Here is a 19136-nt window from a genome sequence, read left to right as displayed (position 1 = left end):
CGTTCGAAGGGTATCTGTGGCTAATATTTTATGCATGTTTTCTTTTCTGGAGTCCCCGGAGCAATTCAGGGCTGAGAAAGCCCCAAGGGAGAAGGGATGTTGTCTTTCAAGGTGGAAGCGGCTGGGAGGGGAGGAAAAAATCATCCCACAAAACCAAACGATCCCGATTCAGATCCAATTCGGGGTCGGATCTTTTCCTGCCGATCCTTCCGTGGACTCCTCAATCGATTCTGCCACCGATCCCTACAAAAGCAAAGAACCTTATCACTCAAAGCAACCAGATACTAAGGGCTACTAACCTAATTAGACTTTAATCTCACCGCTCCACAAAAGGTTTCAGAGGTCAGTTACAGATTGGCGAAGGGTTTTGTTCCTCTCTTCAGGAATTGACCAAAGATTCGGACTCTTCCCTGGACCTCAAGCCCTAGGACCCCATTGCGGCCCATGGCTCTGGACCTTCTTCCGCTTAGTGACTCAAGTCATGGCAAAGATCCGCTAGACGAGCCATGGAGAAGCTTCCAGCGTTTGGTCCAGTCTGAGGTTCTCCAGTCAGGACAGTGGGAAGGTTCCGTTGTGGCCCGACTCGGACAATGAGGAGGTTAGGGAGGAGCCCGGGCCAGTCCTGGAGTCTGGGGAAGGCTCGGACCAGGGCTCTGCTTAGGAGGCAGAGATGGGGCCAGGGCCGTCGGACGGTTATCAGCTACCTTCGGAGTTGAAGATCAGTGGGGAAGAAGAACAGCTGGAGCCTGTTCCCAGTGGGCGCATGCACAGAGCTGCCAGGAGAAGGGGACAGCTAACGAACAAGGGTCGACTCGGGAGTAAAGGCACAAGTGGACGGTGAATGGCCCCTCCCATAGGGAATAAAAGAGGAGCGAAAGGGGTGTGGTGGTTGCCTTCGGAGTCGGAGATCAGTGGGGAAGAAGAACAGCTGGAGCCTGTTCCCAGTGTGCGCATGCGCAGATCTGCCAGGAGAAGGGAAAGGTTAAGGAATAAGGGTTGACTCGGGAGTAAAGGCACAAGTGGACGGTGAATGGCCCCTCCCATAGGGAATAAAAGAGGAGCGAAAGGGGTGTGGTGGTTGCCTTCAGAGTCGGAGATCAGTGGGGAAGAAGAACAGCTGGAGCCTGTTCCCAGCGTGCGCATGCACAGAGCTGCCAGGAGAAGGGAACGGTTAAGGAATAAGGGTCGACTCAGGAGTAAAGGCTCAGGTGGACGGTGAATGGCTCCTCCCATAGGGAATAAAAGAGGAGCGAAAGGGGAGTGGTCTGTAGTTTGGAACCCCTCTCGAAAGACGGTTGGCCAGGACTTTGCTGGGGAGGAATTACCTTCAAATTAAATAAAAGGGGTTTTATTGGGACAAGGAGTCAGCTTCATGCTTGTGGGAAGCCTAGGCGAGAACAGGTTCTCCTCCTGTTCTTCCATCCCCGCATGGAGGGATGACGGGAGCAAGGGTGGGACGCAAATATTTTTCCAACCGGTTCTGTGGGCATGTCTAGGTGGGCGTGGCCAAATGACTGGGTGGGTGTGGCTGTGCTTTTTTTGCAGCATCCGCCCCCGGGCTCCATTTTTGCCTCTTGGGCCTCAGGAAGGCCTCCGGGAGCCTGTTTTTGCTCCCCGGAGCTCCCCTGAGGCCTAGGAGACCAAAATGGAGCATGGGGTGGCGCACCGCAAAAAAACAACAACCCACGTGCCCCTTTTGCTTCTTGGGTCTCAGGGAAGCTTCCTGGGTGATGCAGTAAGACATCAATGGGGATCCAGGCACAGCCGATTGTCATGGCCCCGTTGGAGTCTGACTCCGAGGGAGAGGAGGAACAGCCGACAGGAAGTGGAAGTGTGGCTCCAGAGGTTGTGGAGGAGGCTGGGGAAGGCAGAGGCCGACTGGGCAGTCAGGAAGACCCAGGCCCATCACCTCTTCACTCTAGGGCACGCAGGGTGGAACAGAGAAGGGAGCAACGTGGCTTAGGGGAGAGGAAGTGGCCATGATCCCCCTCATTAGCTGCAGCTGTGGGGGGAATAGTATATAGGAGGGGCGTTTAAAACACAGTGTTGCTAGAAGCAAAGTGTGTTTGGTTTCCGACTGAGGTTTATCTTGGTTGGCATTCTTCCAACGGACGGCGCCTTGTTATCTTCTTGAAGTTTGTAATTAATTATCCTGGTCCGTCGTGGAAATTCCTTCGGTGAGGTTTGTTTTACTTTTTTTAAAATTTCTCTGTTATCTGGTCTTTGAGTTTGGACTGTATTTCTTTCCCGTGGAGACTATTTTGGAAAGAGTTTAATCTCCAACGGAGAACCATTGAACAGCGGGGCCAAGTTGGAGGCATTAATGTATTTACGTTTGGGAATTTATTAAGTGTGTGCTGCTTCGCGGGCCGTCAAACTGAGTGTTGGAACAGCTGATCATCAGGAAGGGGAAAAAATACCAGTTTTTTAAATTACCAGTTCACCTGAACCAGGCCAAACCGGTAGAATGCCACCGCACCAAGGTCGTTTTCTCAAAGGTTAGGCTTTTCAGAGGAAAGGAGAAGCTTGAGAGGAGACGGTTCTTGAAGAGGTGTTGGAGATACTCACAGTGCTTTCAAAAGCAGAATCTATGGGTTCTGGAGATACTTTCTGCCTGAGCAATCCTCCATATCTAATCCTGCAAAAGAGAGAAAGCGTCATGCCCCGGTTGGAATCTGATTCCGAGGGAGAGGTGGAACAGCTGACAGGAAGTGGGAGTGTGGCTCTGGTGGCTGTGGAGGAAACTGGGGAAGGGCACAGGCCGGCTGGGCATTCAGAGGAAGATCCAGGCCCACCCCCTCTGCATCCTAGGCCATGCAGGGAGGAATGGAGCAACGTGAGTTGCGTGGTTTAGGGGGAGGCAAGGGCCCTGATCCCCTTCATTGGGCTGCAACTGGGAAGGCTGTTTAAAAGGGCAAACTGCGCAGGGCAAAGTTGCTGGAGGCAAAGCGTGCATTATCTTGGTCGAAGCTTATCTGGGTTTTTGGTGTCCTCCCAACTGTGGTTGCTGCGTTATCTTGTTGGAAGTCTGCAATTTATCATCCTGGTCTGTCGTGTTAATTATTTCAGTGTGGTTTGTGTTGGTTTTTTTTTTTATTCCTAATTATCTTTACTTTGGGTTCGGACTGCATTTCTTTCTTTCACAGACTGTTTCTGGAAGAGTTTGATCTCCCGCCGAGGATAATTGGACATTGTGGGCCAAGTTGGAGGCATTCAAGGGAATTTATTCTACTTTGGTGACACTGTTATTTTTGTGCCATGCCTCTTTGTGTCCTCACAGACCTTTATCTTCCTTTGGTGGGGGTGGCCATTTATGGGGATGGTGGTGGGATCTCTTGGCCGCTTGAGAGGGACTCCCATGGAGAAGGTTCCTCAAACTTCAAGATCAGTTCCATTCCTCCATGCTCTGTTATCTATGAAGGGTTTTTGGTACTCTCTGAGCGTGGTTGTCTTCTTGGAGACGTTTCATGACCCAACTAAGCAACATCATCAGTGCTTTAGAAGGGAATGGAGTACTGGCACTGCTACAGCCCTGTTACAGCACCGACGATGTTCTCTAGTTTGGTTATGCAACATCTGCAAGAAAACCACCAAGCTCAGGAAGCACCAAGGACCACACAATCAACACTAAGATTAACACTGGACCAACAATCAAACAGCAAACAACACCCCAGTCAAGGAACAGACAACTCCAACAAATAATCAAATAGTAAGGACAATTCTAGTCAAAGAACCACAAAGAAGATTCCCACCAACACTGACAAGACAAACTCATACTTTTAAATCCCACGGACCAGATACCCTGGGAAAATCCCCCCCAAAAAAGTCTGCAGGAAAATCCCCCACCCCGTTTTCCTACCGATCGATCGTTCTTTATTTGGGATTGCAGGAGACCGTCTCCAGCTCCGTTCTCAGGGGAGAGAGAGAGAAGAGACTTTTGGCTTCATGCAAGGAAAACAGCAGAAGCCGCAGAAGTCTTTCTTTCTCTCCCCAAACTCCACCAGAAATGAGTCTTCACAGCCTCTTGGAGCAGGAGGCCTTGCAGGGTCCCCAAAGACTCATTTCTGGCAGAGTTTGGGGGAGAGAAAGAAAGACTTCGGCTGCTTTCCTTGCATGCAGCCAAAAGCAGAAGAAGGAAGAAGCAGAAAGAAGCAGCCCGGTGGCCAGGCCAGGCGTGTGGGGCGCATGGGACAAGTTCCCCCCCTCCGCCCTTTCCCGCCTCCCCTCACTACCTCGTGTTGCTCGCAATGCAAGCGATGCAAACCTTGTGTTCCCGCGGGCCATGTGGGCAGCACAGCCTTGTGTTCCCACGCAGCCTGGATTAATTGCTTTTGGGGGGGACATTTCTCTGCGGACCACCAAAATTTTCTCGTGGACCACCAGTGGTCCCCGGCCTACGGGTTGGCGACCAGTGCTCTATCTTGTTTCTTCTCACCCACCCACCCTAAAATTAAGTGAAATTCCACAAATTCTGGAGAAAGCACTGCAGAATCTTTTTCTCTTATGGCCCCCACTAAACCTCGTTTAATTAACCTCGTTTGATTTTTCTTCTTCTTTTTAAAAAACTCCTTTGTTTCATTATGTCTCTGGGAGAACATCAGTAGGCGAAACACCGAAAAAAAATCAGCCGTCTTGATTTAGCACCGCAAGGAAGGCAAACCTGAGCTTGGATTTTATTAAATAATTGAAATGGTTCACTTGGCCTTACGGGCCTCCCTGGCTCCTTGTTCTTGGGTCTTCTCTGAAAATGCTAATCGCAGGTTGTCCTCGATTTATAACCCGAATGGAATCTGCCCGTCATAAATTTTGACGGTCGTAAAGAAGAGGGTGATTACTTCACCAACCTGGTTTTTCTGGCCTTTCTTTTGCGGTGGTCCTTAAGTGAAACGCAGCGGTCATAAAGCCAGTGTGATTTTGCTCCAAATCAGGAGCCAAGGTGTAAAAAGAGGTCAGGAAGCGGGAAAATGGCTGTGAATGAAACCCAAGTAACCATCTTGCAGTCACGGGACTTCATGTTGGGGGGACACACACGTGTGTGTATGGCCCCCGTTAGAGCTTTGAATCTCTCTGGTTACAAAACCTGGTTGCAACTCACTTAACAACTGCATTGCTTAGGAACAGAAATCCTAGTCATCATTGTGGTCATAAGTCGAGGACTGCCTGCAGAAGCCTACCTTGTAGAAGCCTAACATGCCTTGGCGGTGAGTTTATACCTACCCTTTGGCAGGAAAGTACATGGGATGAATGGATGGGTGGATGGATGGATGGATGGATGGATGGATGGATGGATGGATGGAGAGATGGATGGATGGATGGATGGATGGATGGATGGATGGATGGATGGAGAGATGGATGGATGGATGGAGAGATGGATGGATGGAGAGATGGATGGATGGATGGATGGATGGATGGATGGATGGATGGATGGATGGATGGATGGATGGATGGAGAGATGGATGGATGGATGGATGGATGGAGAGATGGATGGATGGATGGATGGATGGATGGATGGATGGATGGATGGATGGATGGATGGATGGATGGATGGATGGATGGAGAGATGGATGGATGGATGGATGGATGGAGAGATGGATGGATGGAGGGAGGGATGGATGGATGGATGGAGAGATGGATGGATGGATGGAGAGATGGATGGATGGATGGATGGAGAGATGGATGGATGGATGGATGGATGGATGGAGAGATGGATGGATGGATGGATGGAGAGATGGATGGATGGATGGATGGATGGATGGATGGATGGATGGATGGATGGATGGAGAGATGGATGGATGGATGGATGGATGGATGGATGGATGGATGGAGAGATGGATGGCTGGATGGACGGAGAGATGGATGGATGAATAGATGGATGGAGAGATGGATGGATGGATAGATGGATGGAGAGATGGATGGATGGATGGATGGATGGATGGATGGATGGATGGATGGAGAGATGGATGGATGGATGGATGGATGGATGGATGGATGGATGGATGGATGGATGGATGGATGGAGAGATGGATGGATGAATAGATGGATGGATGGATGGATGGATGGATGGATGGATGGATGGATGGATGGATGGATGGATGGATGGATGGATGGATGGATGGATGGATGAATGGATGGATGGATGGATGGATGGATGGATGGATGGATGGATGGATGGATGGATGGATGGATGGATGGATGGATGGATGGATGGATGGATGGATGGATGGATGGATGGATGGATGGAGAGATGGATGGATGGAGAGATGGATGGATGAATAGATGGATGGAGAGATGGATGGATGGATAGATGGATGGAGAGATGGATGGATGGATGGATGGATGGATGGATGGAGAGATGGATGGATGGATGGATGGATGGATGGATGGATGGATGGATGGATGGAGAGATGGATGGATGGATGGATGGATGGATGGATGGATGGATGGAGAGATGGATGGATGGATGGATGGATGGATGGAGAGATGGATGGATGAATAGATGGATGGAGAGATGGATGGAGAGATGGATGGATGGATGGATGGAAGATGGATGGACGGATGGATGGAAGATGGATGGAAGATGGATGGATGGATGGATGGATGGATGGATGGATGGATGGATGGATGGATGGATGGATGGATAGATGGATGGAGAGATGGATGGATGGATGGATGGATGGATGGATGGATGGATGGATGGATGGATGGATGGATGGATGGATGGATGGATGGATGGATGGAGAGATGGATGGATGGATGGATGGATGGATGGAGAGATGGATGGAGAGATGGATGGATGGATGGATGGAGAGATGGATGGATGGATGGATGGAGATGGATGGATGGATGGATGGAGAGATGGAACTTTGGTGCATGGACCCTTTGGAGATCTGAATGTCTTCTCCAAGCATCTTCTTCAGGAGTATTCTGTCAAGTCCTAGTCTGCAGCCAGCTTCTGCCATCTCTTCGCTGTCCACCCTAACCCTGGTTGTCTACCCCCTAAAGCGGAAACTCGTGTGGGTTTGGTTCTCTCTGCCTACCCTCCGATCAGCAGTTTGTGAGGTAGGACCATGCTTCTCCAGTCCTTCTGAAATGGATGAAGCAAGAAGGGATGTTCAGGCCTCCAAGTTGTGGCGCTTTTGAGACGGAAAAGAGAAAGAATGGGAAAAACCTGTTTTTTCCATCCTTCTTCTTAGCAAACTGCCACAATACTTCCCCCCCACTTTTCCCCCCTCAACTCTGACCTCTTGAGACCAAAAAAGAAGGCGGCCTTGGGCCTGGAGGGTCCAACTACTTACCACATTGGTAGGAACTTCTTCAGCATCCCGGTGAGGGCCAGGAGGAGCAAAGCCACCCCGATAATCGAACCGAGCATTAAGGTTTTTTTCGATTCTGGAAGATAGCAACAAAACCGACCTGCACTTCTATCACTGTCTGGTTCGGTTCTGCAACCCAACAAGGCAGACACAGACTTCAGAGGGTAATTAGGACCGCAGAAAAGAACAATGGCTACCAACCTGCCTTCCATGGAGGCCCTGTTTATACTGCACGAGTCAAAAAGAGGTCTGGGAAATTATCTACAGACCCCTCACATCCTGGACGTAAACTGTTTCAACTCCTACCCTCAAAATGACGCTATGGAGCCCTGCACACCAGAACAACTAGACACAAGGGGAGTTTTTTCCCCAACGCCATCACTCTGCCAAACAAATAATTCCCTCAACACTGTCCAACTATTTACAAAGTCTGCACTACTATTATTGTTAATCTTCTCATCCCTCCTTATCACCCATCCCCTCCCACTTGTGACTGTATGAGTGTAACTTTGTCGCTTGTATCCTTACAATTTATATTGACTGTTTCCTAGTATGATTTGATTGTTGATTGTACCCTATAACTATCATTAAATGTTGTACCTTGTTGATTCTGGACTCTTGACAAATGTCTTTTTTTTTTATGTACACTGAGAGCCTTTGCACCAAAGACAAATTCCTTGTGTGTCCAATCACACTTGGCCAATAAAGAATTCTATTCTATTCTATTCTATTCTATTCTATTCTATTCTATTCTATTCTATTCTATTCTATTCTATTCTATTCTATTTTATTCTATTCTATCCCATCCCATCCTATTTGATTCTATTCCTAAGGCCTTCTATTCTTATTGTACCCTATGACTATCATTAAGTGTTGTACCTGATGATTCTGGACTCTTGACGAATGTACCTTTTATTTTATGTACGCCGAGAGCATTTGTACCAAGACAAATTCCTTGTGTGTCCAATCACACTTGGCCAATAAAGAATTCTATTCTATTCTATTCTATTCTATTCTATTCTATTCTATTCTATTCTATTCTATTCTATTCTATTCTATTTCTAATCTATTCTAATATTTCTATTCTATTTCTATTCTATTCTATATTTCTATTCTATTCTAATCTATTCCATATTTCTATTCTATTCTCTATCCCATTCCATCCCATCCTATTTAAATTCTATTCCTATAGCCTTCTATTCTTATTGTACCCTATGACTATTATTAAGTGTTGCACCTGATGATTCTGGACTCTTGACGAATGTCTCTTTTCTTTTATGGACACTGAGAGCATTTGCACCAAGACAAATTCCTTGTGTGTCCAATCACACTTGGCCAATAAAGAATTCTATTCTGTTCTAACAAGTTGAGCTTCTAACCTCTAAGGTGACCCCAGGACCAGGTGACAGGTAGAAGCATCAGCAGAAGAAGGCTCCGGAGTTGGCCTCCTGGTGTGGTGGCCCACCAGTAGCCAGCACAGCTGGCAGGAGATTCAAACAGGGAGGAGGTTGAGGAGGAGCCTGGGCCAGTCCTGGAGTCTGGGGAAGGCTTGGACGAGGGCTCTGCATCGGAGGCAGAGATGGGGCCAGGGCCGTCGGACAGTTATCAGCTGCCTTCGGAGTTGGAGATCAGTGAGGAAGAAGAACAGCTGGAGCCTGTTCCCAGTGGGCGCATGCACAGAGCTGCCAGGAGAAGGGAACGGTTAAGGAATAAGGGTCGACTCGGGAGTAAAGGCTCAGGTGGATGGGGAATGGCCCCTCCCATAGGGAATAAAAGAGGAGTGAAAGGAGAGTGGTGTTTTGCAGGAAACAATTCGTTCAATTCATTAGGGTGAAGATCTGTTCCTGGCGTCTTGCCAAGTAATTGCTGCTACAGCATGGCATTTGGAAGGTATCGGCCTGGCAGCTCTCCTAGCCTGATAAGGTCTGTGGTTGTAATTCACCCTTGAAAGACTGTTTGGCTGGGACTTTGCGGGATATTGATATTTTGGATTTGAACTCCCCAAATTCTCAGCCCCAGCCATTACAGATATTCTTCATTTGTTTAGTGACCATTCCAACTGATGACGGTGGCAGCCTCCCTGTGGTCACGTGATCAAAATTGAGGCGCTTGGCAACTGACTCTTATTTATGACAGTTGCCGCCATCCTGGATCCCCTTTTGTGACTTTCTGATGAGCAAAGTCCAATGGGGGAAAGCCAGATTCGCTTAACCACCAAGCTTACTGACTTCACCGTTGCAGTGATTCACTTAACAACTTTGGCAAGGAATGTTGGTCCAACGGGGGCCAAATTCACTTAATGTCAGCCCTGAAACCATTTTGGAGAAATGTCAGGGCTGCTGCCACAGCAAGGCCGGCTGTCGCGGTGGGAACATGAGATGCGGGGGACATAGGGCTCACATAGCCAAGGGTGGGATTCTACCAGTTTGGATTGGTTCCGTTGTGGTTCACCAGCAGCCGGTGCAGACGGCAGTGGAATCGGACAGTGGGGAAGAAAGGGGACCAATCAGGGAGTCTGGAGAGGACTCGGATGAGGGTCCCGCAACCGATACAGAGATGGGGCCATCTGGGAGTGGGAGCCTTCGGAGTCTGGCAGCAGTGAGGAAGAGGACCCAGGGGAGCCTGTTCCCAGTGCGTGTGTGCGCAGAGCTGCTAGAAGGCGAGAGCAGCTGAAGCAGAAGGGGCAACTCAGGAGTAAAGGCTGGGAGGGGATTGCCCCTCCCATAAGGGATAAAAGTCAGGCCAAGGTGATGAAACCTTTGCAGGAAGCAATGTCGTTCAGTAATTTCCGAGTCCTCCTTGAAGCTCTGTGAACTCGGGTTGGTTTTTTTTCTGGGACTTGGGTTGGTTGATGTTATAATGAATTGGACTTCTGGGGGTTTTTTTTGGCACCACTGAAAGGCGTGTGCTTATCTTGGGGAACTAAGATAAGCTCTGGCTGGGAATGCAAGTCACTCCCAGCGTTGCGTTGCTTTTAAAACAAGTTCATGTTTCAGGATGTTTGACGAAGCCTGCGTCAGAACAGGGTTCAAGTGAACCAGATGTCAAATTTCCATCTGGTTCGCCAAACCGGTATTTGAACCGATTGGCTGGCCCTGCCCAACCTGCACCGCCCCTCCCCAGAGACGCCACATGGCCTGTTTTCAACACAGGTCAGTTGCAGGGTCCACACAGAGGCTCTGAGAGGAGAAAAACAGCCCTACCGGAGAGTACCAAAAAATCACGTTTCTGGCTTCCAGAGGCCCGAGGGAGGCCATTTTCGTCCTCCCAGAGGCCCGAGGGAGGCCATTTTCGTCCTCCCAGAGGCCCGAGGGAGGCCATTTTTGCCCTCCCAGAGGCCCGAGGGAGGCCATTTTCGTCCTCCCAGAGGTCCGAGGGAGGCCATTTTTGCCCTCCCAGAGGCCTGTGGGAGGCCATTTTCGTCCTCCCAGAGGCCCGAGGGAAGCCTCGGGACTCTGGGAAGGTGAAACCCCCTCCCGGAAGTTCCGGTGTAGGCCACGCCAAACCAATAACCGGGTAGCGAACCGGTTGCTGGGGTTTGTGAATCCCACCCCTGTACCTAGCAACCTAAATGTCGGGCTCAATGGTGGTCGTAATTTGAGGACTACCTGTAACGTGTTCGAAACCAAGGGTTTTTGGGAGTCCAACCTTGAGATGAAAGTGGGGAAGCCAAGGAGGAGAAAAAGACCGAAACCAAAGACTCCCAAACAAGACCTGGGGATTCTGGGGTATACTTACTCACACGCTGTGGAGCCGGGCCACTGTCGATGCTTCCTCCAAACCCCCGGACACTGCAGTGAGGAGGGGCCCATCCGTAGCTGCAGTGGCAATTCTTTTTGCTGTTGCAGACCTGAAATGCATCGAGTTTATGATCAGCCAAGAACCGCGTTCCCTTTCCTTGGAGAAGGATAATCCGATTGTGTGGGGTCCTTGGTGCTCTCTGAGCTGGGTGGCTTTCTTGCAGACGTTTCATGACCCAACTAGGCGACATCATCAGTGCTAGGAGGGAGGGAGGATTCAGGAGGAGGAGGAGGAGGGAGGAGGAGGAGGAGGAGGAGGGGAGGAGGGGAGGAGGAGGAGGGGAGGAGGAGGAGGAGGGAGGGCGATGATTGTGGGTCCTTGGTGCTCTCTGAGTATGGTTGTTTTCTTGCAGATGTTTCATGACCCAACTAGGTAACGTCATCAGTGCTGGAGGGGAGTGGGATTTGCATAGAGGAGGAGGAGGAAGAGGTGGTGGTGGTGGTGGTGGTGGTGGAGGAGGAGGAGGAGGAGGAGGAGACGAGGAGGAGGGGAGGAGGAGGACAATGAGACTGTGGGGTTCTTGGTGCTCTCTGAGCTGGGTGGCTTTCTTGCAGACGTTTCATGACCCAACTAGGTGACATCATCAGTGCTAGGAGGGAGAGAGGATTCAGGAGGAGGAGGAGGAGGAGGAGGAAGGACAATGATTGTGGGTCCTTGGTGCTCTCTGAGCCTGGTGGTTTTCTTGCAGACGTTTCATGACCCATCTAGGTGACATCAGTGCTAGAAGCAGGTGGGTGTGGAGGAGGAGGAGGAGGAGGAGGAGGAGGAGGAGGAGATGACTACAGGATCCTTAGTTCTCTCTATGATAGGTTGCTTTTTGTAGACGTTTTGTTACCCAACTAGGTAACATCACCACTGTAGCAGTGGTGTAATAATACTGGTACCCTCCCTCCTTATAGCCCTGACGATGTTACCTAGTTGGGTCACGAAAGGGGAGGTGAACTAAAGCTCGTCCCTGCCAAACTTTCTGGCACCCCGATCTCTTCTCGGAACCTCAGCTCCTCATTACTTACCCCCTGGTTGTTACACTTGGAAAAATCACAGTCATAATTCAAAACTGTCTTGTCGACACACGACCGATTTATGCATATCTAGAAAAAAAAAAAAAAGAAACAATGCCCGGCTGAGGAATTTTGGGAGTTGAAGTCCACCAGTCTTAAAACGGCTAAGGTTGGAGACCCCCGGCATAGAACGCGCAGGGACACATGAGTGCCAGCCATCTCTTCCCTCTCCGGGCAAAGCCAACTCCATTTCTGGGCTCGCTCACCGTGCCGTATTCCTCTTCCCTCTTTCCCACCCGGATCTTTCCCCATCTGACCTTGCTGGCACTGCAGGATGAGCCGTCTTTCGCAATTCCATCATCCTTCCCCTCGTCCTGCAGGTGAGACATGACACTCCAACACAAAACGTCCTCAACGGGGGTCTGGAGGATGGAGAAGCCCGGGGGAATTCTGGGAACTTTATGGACATTAGTGCACTGGAGCCTCCCGCAGGACACATCTCTTGAGAACAAAGACAGGAAGACAGAAGTGGGGGTGACCTTCTACCGCTGCCCCATAGAGAGCATCTTAACTTCCTGCACACCTGTGTAGGGTTCGCCCATTGCACAGGGGCAGATAGGACAGCACTCCAGAGGGTGAACGTCATTGCCCGGAGGATCCTGGGTTGCCCTCTCCTCTCTTTGGATAGCTTTAGAGCTCCCGCTGCCTTAAGAAAGCTCAAAACATCCTCAAAGATCCATCTCATCTGGGCACCCCTTTTTTTGAACTATTACCACCTGGCAGATGGTACAGGACAATAATAAAAACAAGGACAAATAGGCTGAAAAACAGCTTCTATCCCAGGGCAGTAGCTCTGTTGAATTCTGCTGTATAATGCAACATTAACGCAATATCAATTGTATAGAATGCAATTGCCCCCTTTCCTCTTTGGAAGAGCTTTAAGAAAGTACAAAACATCCTCGAGGATCCATCTCATCCTGGGCATCCTATTTTTGAACTATTACCATCTGGCAGACGGTACAGGATAATAAAAATAAGGACAAATGGGCTGAAAAACAGCTTCTATCCCAGGGCAGGAGCTCTCTTGAATTCTGCTGTATAATAGTGCAATATTCATGCAATATCAGGGGTTTTCAATTCACTGTGTGGAGTGTGAAGGATGTGTATTTGTGTTTACTTTCATGGTCATGATGTGCACTGAAGATGGGGTTTGATTTCGTTGTACGAGATGCAAAGACAATAAAGTAAACTAAATGAAAGATCCCAGATTGCAGGGCTGGGCTCCTACCGGTTCGCACCGGTTCAGGCGAACCGGTAGCTAGTTTTATGGGCAGTTCGGTGAACCGGCAAATCTCACCCCTGGCTGGCCCCACCCACACCACCCTGCCTTGCCCCACCCAGAAGTCCCCACGTGGCCCATTTTGGATTGCAGGTAAGTGAGTTTCCAGCCTCTGGAGACCCTCCAGAGCCCAGGGAGGCTGTTTTTGCCCTCCCGGAGGTTCGAGGAAAGCCTCCGGAAGCCGGGGGAGGGTGAAAATACCCCCCCTCCCCATACCCCATTTTCACTCCCAGGCCAGGGTGGTGCAGGAGGCTGACTAGGCAACGCCCAGCATGACCACACCCATCCAGCAACCAGGCAGAGAACTGGTTGCTCCATTTTTTTTTTGAAGCCCACTCGGGCCTGATTGGCTTCTGGTGGCTTTTAGGAGGAGGAAAGACCTGCCTGAATTCGGTAGCTGGCTTTCAGGTTGGAAAGAAAGGAACTAGAGATCCTTCTACACCTTGATGGAACCTAAAAATAAAACTCTCCCATCTTTAGCCAGAAATAGAGAGGAGGGAGAGTATAAGAGGTGGAACTGACTTAGCGGCTGGAGAACCTAAATCAGTACTTTTCAACTCTGGCAACTTTAAGACGGGTGGATTTCGGTTCCCAGAATTCTCCAGCCAGCATGGGCAGACTTCAACTTCTATCATTCCCCCAGCCAACTTAACTAGACTTCAACTCCACAATTCCCCAGCCAGCACAGGTGTGTGGACTTCAACTCCCACAATTCCCCAGGCAACATGTGGATTTCAACTTTCAGAGTTCCCCAACCAGCAATAGTGGACTCCAACTCCCACGATTCTCCAGCCAGCATGGGCAGACTTCAACTTCTATCATTCCCCAGCCAGCAGGAGTGGGCTTCAACTCCCAGAATTCCCCAGCCAACATGAATTGAATTCTGGGAGTTGAAGTCCACCCATGATAAAGTAGCCACGATTGGGGGAAAAAATATGTGGCTATACGTAGGAGTTGTCAACAAAGGACGCTCTCTTTAGTGCTCTTTTAAAAATGGAAGAGAGGAGAGTCTCTACCTTCCTATTTTTCATTTTTTCTAATTTTTCATGATGGGAAAACTTAAAGAGAAACTCCCACGGGGAAAAAAAATCTTAAAGGAGTAAGCCTTTCCTTCCTACTAAGGCTTTAAAAGGGAATAACGGACAAGGGGTGCTAAGAGAACATAATTAGACCTTAATCTCCGAATTCAATCCAGAGGATCAGAGCGGGGTACAAATTTGCAGACCCTTCTTATCTCTTGGAAGTGCCACTGTGATGCAGACTGACTGGGGGCATCCTGAGAGTTGACGTTCCACCCATCTGAAAGTTGCCATAGGTGAAAACGACTTCCTGAATCCGTCTCTTTTATCCACGCAGTTCCTCTGCTCATAGAAGCCACAGTTTAAAGCGCCTTTGGGAGATTAGAAAGAGTTCAGCTCATCAAGTCCCAACGCACCCGTCCGAATAACGGAATCACAGAGATGGGACCTTGGAGGTCTTCTAGTCCAACCCCCTGCTCAAGCAAAGGCACCTTATACACATTTCAGACCCCTGGCTGTCCACAGTCACTTCTTGAAAGCCTCCAGTGTTGGAGCACCCACCACTTCTGGTGGCGAGGAGTTCCACTGACTAATTCTTCTAACTGTCAAACCTGCCTTCTGAGGTGCCTTTCATGCAAGCCAGGAAATGCTAGTTGGGACAACATTCTCTCTCCAACCCCCGCCAGGAGTCAATGAGTGGCCTTACTTTTCTGGACATTTTTTGTATCCGTATTCATCCTGGCCGCAGTTACCGGTCCGGTCGCCTTGGAAGTTGACTTCCTTGTAGCAACTGAGGGGAGCAGGCTTGGCAGCTAAAGTTTTGGACATGGGGAAGTGGGGAGAAGAGAAAGAGCGAGAGGTCAAAAGTCAAGAGCAAGATGGAGACGGAGCCAGCATTTTAGGGAAAGGTTTACAGGAGGTTAATTAGTCCAGGATACGTTTTTGTTCATTTGCAATGTTTCTGTAGATTATGTAGATTTATCTATAAGCATCTATATCTATAATAGACCCATCGTCTAAATATATCTATAAATGTGTAGATTTATAGAGAGAAAAATATATTTATCTTTCTGGCTTGAAAACCAGAAGATGGTGAGTTCTAACCCTGCATAAGGCATGAAAGCCAACTGGGTGACTTTGGGCCAATCAGCAGGAGACGGTGAGTTCTAGTCCCGCCTTAGGCATGAAAGCCAGCTGGGTGACTTTGGGCCAATCACCAGGAGACGGGGAGTTCTAGTCCCGCCTTAGGCATGAAAGCCAACTGGGTGACTTTGGGCCAATCACCAGGAGACGGGGAGTTCTAGTCCCGCCTTAGGCATGAAAGCCAACTGGGTGACTTTGGGCCAATCACCAGGAGACGGGAGTTCTAGTCCGCCTTAGGCATGAAAGCCGGCTGGGTGACTTTGGGCCAATCACCAGGAGATGGGGAGTTCTAGTCCGCCTTAGGCATGAAAGCCAACTGGGTGACTTTGGGCCAATCACCAGGAGACGGGAAGTTCTAGTCCCGCCTTAGGCATGAAAGCCAGTTGGGTGCCTTTGGGCCAATCACCAGGAGACGGGGAGTTCTAGTCCTGCCTTAGGCATGAAAGCCAGCTGGGTGACTTTGGGCCAATCACCAGGAGACGGGGAGTTCTAGTCCCGCCTTAGGCATGAAAGGCAGCTGGGTGACTTTGGGCCAATCACCAGGAGATGGTGAGTTCTAGTCCGCCTTAGGCATGAAAGCAGGTGGGTGACTTTGGGCCAATCACCAGGAGACGGGAGTTCTAGTCCCGCCTTAGGCATGAAAGCCAGCTGGGTGACTTTGGGCCAATCACCAGGAGACGGGAGTTCTAGTCCCGCCTTAGGCATGAAAGCCAGTTGGGTGACTTTGGGTCAATCACCAGGAGACGGTGAGTTCTAGTCCCGCCCTAGGCATGAAAGCCGGCTGGGTGACTTTGGGCCAATCACCAGGAGACGGGGTGTTCTAGTCCCGCCTTAGGCATGAAAGCCAGCTGGGTGACTTTGGGCCAATCACCAGGAGACGGGGAGTTCTAGTCCCGCCTTAGGCATGAAAGCCAGTTGGGTGACTTTGGGCCAATCACCAGGAGACGGGAGTTCTAGTCCCTCCTTAGGCATGAAGGCCAACTGGGTGACTTTGGGCCAATCACCAGGAGATGGTGAGTTCTAGTCCCCTTAGGCATGAAAGCCAACTGGGTGACTTTGGGCCAATCACCAGGAGACGGTGAGTTCTAGTCCCGCCTTAGGCATGAAAGCCAGCTGGGTGACTTTGGACCAATCACCAAGAGACAGGGAGTTCTAGTCTTGCTGTAGGCATGAAAGCTAGTAGCATGACTTTGGGCCAATAACCAGGAGACAATGAATTCTAGTCCCGCCTTAGATATCAAAACAGACTGGCTGACTTTCAGCCGATCACCAGGAGACAGTGAGTTCTAGTTTCACCTCAGGCATGAAAGCCAGTTGGGTGACTTTGAAACCAATCACCAGGAGACAGTGAGTTCTAGCGCCATGTTAGGCATGAAAACCAGTTGGGCGACTTTCAGCCAATCACCAGGAGGCGGTGAGTTCTAGTCCCGCCTTAGGCATGAAAGCCAACTGGGTGACTTTGGGCCAATCACCAGGAGGCGGTGAGTTCTAGTCCCGCCTTAGGCATGAAAGCCAACTGGGTGACTTTGGGCCAATCACCAGGAGGCGGTGAGTTCTAGTCCCGCCTTAGGCATGAAAGGCAGCTGGGCGACTTTCGGCCAATCACCCAGGAGTTAGGCATGAAAGCCAGTCAGGCAACCTTGGAGGATGAAAACCAGCCTTGAATGCCTCCAGGCCCCGGGGTGGACTGGCACTGCCCCCCTCCCAAATTCCCATCAGGGCAAACCCTGCTTAGTGACCTTGGGGGGGGGTCTGGAACCCCGCCCCCCACCTTCTCCCCACCGACTGCATCTCCGTTTCGCTTTTCCCTGGAAGAGACTCTCCTTGCCTTTGCCAAAGAACGTCTGGCAGTGCCGGTGGATGTCCAGGCAGGCCCCCGAATAGCAGGTGCTTTTGATGCCGCAGGGCATCCCGTTTTGCTTGAAGACATCCGGGGGGCAGCTTTCCGTACCCCCCGAACAATATTCCTCCAGGTCGCAGTCGGAGGCGGCTTCCCGACACACCGTGCCTACCTTTAGCAACTACGGCAAAGAAAGACACGGAGCTCGAACCCGGGCTCTTGCCAGGCTCCCAGGTGGTGGGAATTTAATCATAGAAGAACGGAGTCGGAAGGGACCTTGTAGGTCATCTAGCCCAACCCCTCCTGCCTAAGCAGGAGACCCTACAGCATTTCTTACAGAGGGCAGTCCAGTCTCTTCTATAGAAAGAAATAAGAAAAAAGGGTAAAGGGATAAAGGTGGAAGTCAGCAATGGGGTGACACAAGGTTCCATCTTAGGCCCAGCCAGGACTCTTCAATATCTTCATGAACGACTTAGATGAGGGAATAGAAGGGGAACTTGTCAAATTGGCAGATGATACCAAGTTGGCAGGAATAGCCAACACCCAGGAAGATGGGCTCAAGATCCAGAGGGATCTCGACAGACTAGAACACTGGGCTGTATCTAACAAAAGGAAATCCAACGTAGAGAAAAGGAAAGTCCTACACTTAGGCAAGAAAACCCAAAAGGACACGTATAGACTGGGTGAAACCAGGCTCAATAGCAGGAACTGGGAGAGGGATCTTGGAGTCTTGGTGGACAACCAGCTAAATAGGAGCCAGCTGTGTGCAGCAGCAGCCAAAAAAGCTAATGCAATCCTAAATTGTATTAACAGAGGGATGCAATCAAGATCATGGGAGGTACTAATACCACTCTGTAAAGCCTTAGTAAGGCCACACTTGGAGTACTGCATCCAGTTTTGGTCACCACACTATAAAAAAAGATGTTGAGACCCTAGAAAAAGTGCAGAGAAGAGCAACCAGGATGATTTTAGGGGACTGGAGGCCAAAACATACGATGGACGGTTGCAGGAACTGGGCCTGGCTAGTCCAGGGAAGAGAAGGACCAGGGGAGACATGATAGCATCTTCCAATATTTGAGGGGCTGCCACAGGGAGGGGGAAGGGGTCAAACTATTTTCTAAAGCCCCCAAAGGCCAGACAAGGAATAATGGATGGAAACTGACCAAGGAGAGATTTTTCAACCTGGAAATAAGGAGAAACTTTCTGACAGGGAGAACAATCCACCCATGGAACAGAAGTTGCCCTTGGAAGTTGTGGGAGCTTCATCCCTGGAGACTTTCAAGAAGAGGCTGGACTCCCATCTGTCAGAAATGCTGTAGGGTCTCCTGCTTAGGCAGGAGGGGTTGGACTAGATGACCTACAAGGTCCCTTCCAACTCTGATTATCTGTTATCTGTCTACTTGTGTCGGGCATCGTGATGGAATGGCATCACGGTGTGACATTTTGGCTGGCCATTTGCCATTTGAACCTGGTTTGTTGCAAACTCAGATGCTTATAAGCTTATGGTTGGATAAAATGATACAACAGCCGTGTTGATTTTAAAAACCAGAAATATTCCCGTTGAAGATCTCACCTGAAACTTACAGTAAAGAGAATGTATATTTGATTATTCGTGCACTAACTGCAGTGAGAATCTTATTTGCTCAAAACTGGAAGCGGGAAAAGATTCCCGTTGAATAA

General features: G+C 49.8%; 1 protein-coding gene and 1 long non-coding RNA gene across 2 annotated transcripts in view; both read right to left on the bottom strand.

Annotated features, from left to right (window-relative positions):
• Window positions 1-27: 27 nt before the first annotated feature.
• Window positions 28-12207, bottom strand: LOC148125212 (uncharacterized). Its single transcript, XR_015744388.1, has 5 exons — window positions 12128-12207; window positions 11052-11163; window positions 7296-7389; window positions 2569-2638; window positions 28-243 (listed from the first exon to the last, which is right to left on the bottom strand). It is a non-coding gene; the product is annotated as an uncharacterized LOC148125212 (long non-coding RNA).
• A 72-nt stretch (window positions 12208-12279) lies between these two features.
• LOC113453390 (zinc metalloproteinase-disintegrin-like atrolysin-A) overlaps window positions 12280-19136 on the bottom strand; it is a 25208-nt gene continuing 18351 nt past the window's right edge. Inside the window, exons 13-15 of the mRNA XM_087937873.1 lie at window positions 17445-17637; window positions 15180-15285; window positions 12280-12616 (exon numbers count right to left, since the gene is read on the bottom strand). Coding sequence (XP_087793999.1) covers window positions 12280-12616; window positions 15180-15285; window positions 17445-17637 — 636 coding nt within the window. The remainder of the gene's footprint in view (window positions 12617-15179; window positions 15286-17444; window positions 17638-19136) is intronic.

Source organism: Pseudonaja textilis, chromosome 7 (assembly GCF_049901715.1).
Source record: "Pseudonaja textilis isolate UNSWEBS1 chromosome 7, rPseTex1.2, whole genome shotgun sequence".
NCBI lineage: Eukaryota > Metazoa > Chordata > Lepidosauria > Squamata > Elapidae > Pseudonaja > Pseudonaja textilis.
The sequence above is the reverse complement of the archived record's forward strand: the minus strand, read 5'-3'. Positions and strand labels throughout refer to the sequence as shown.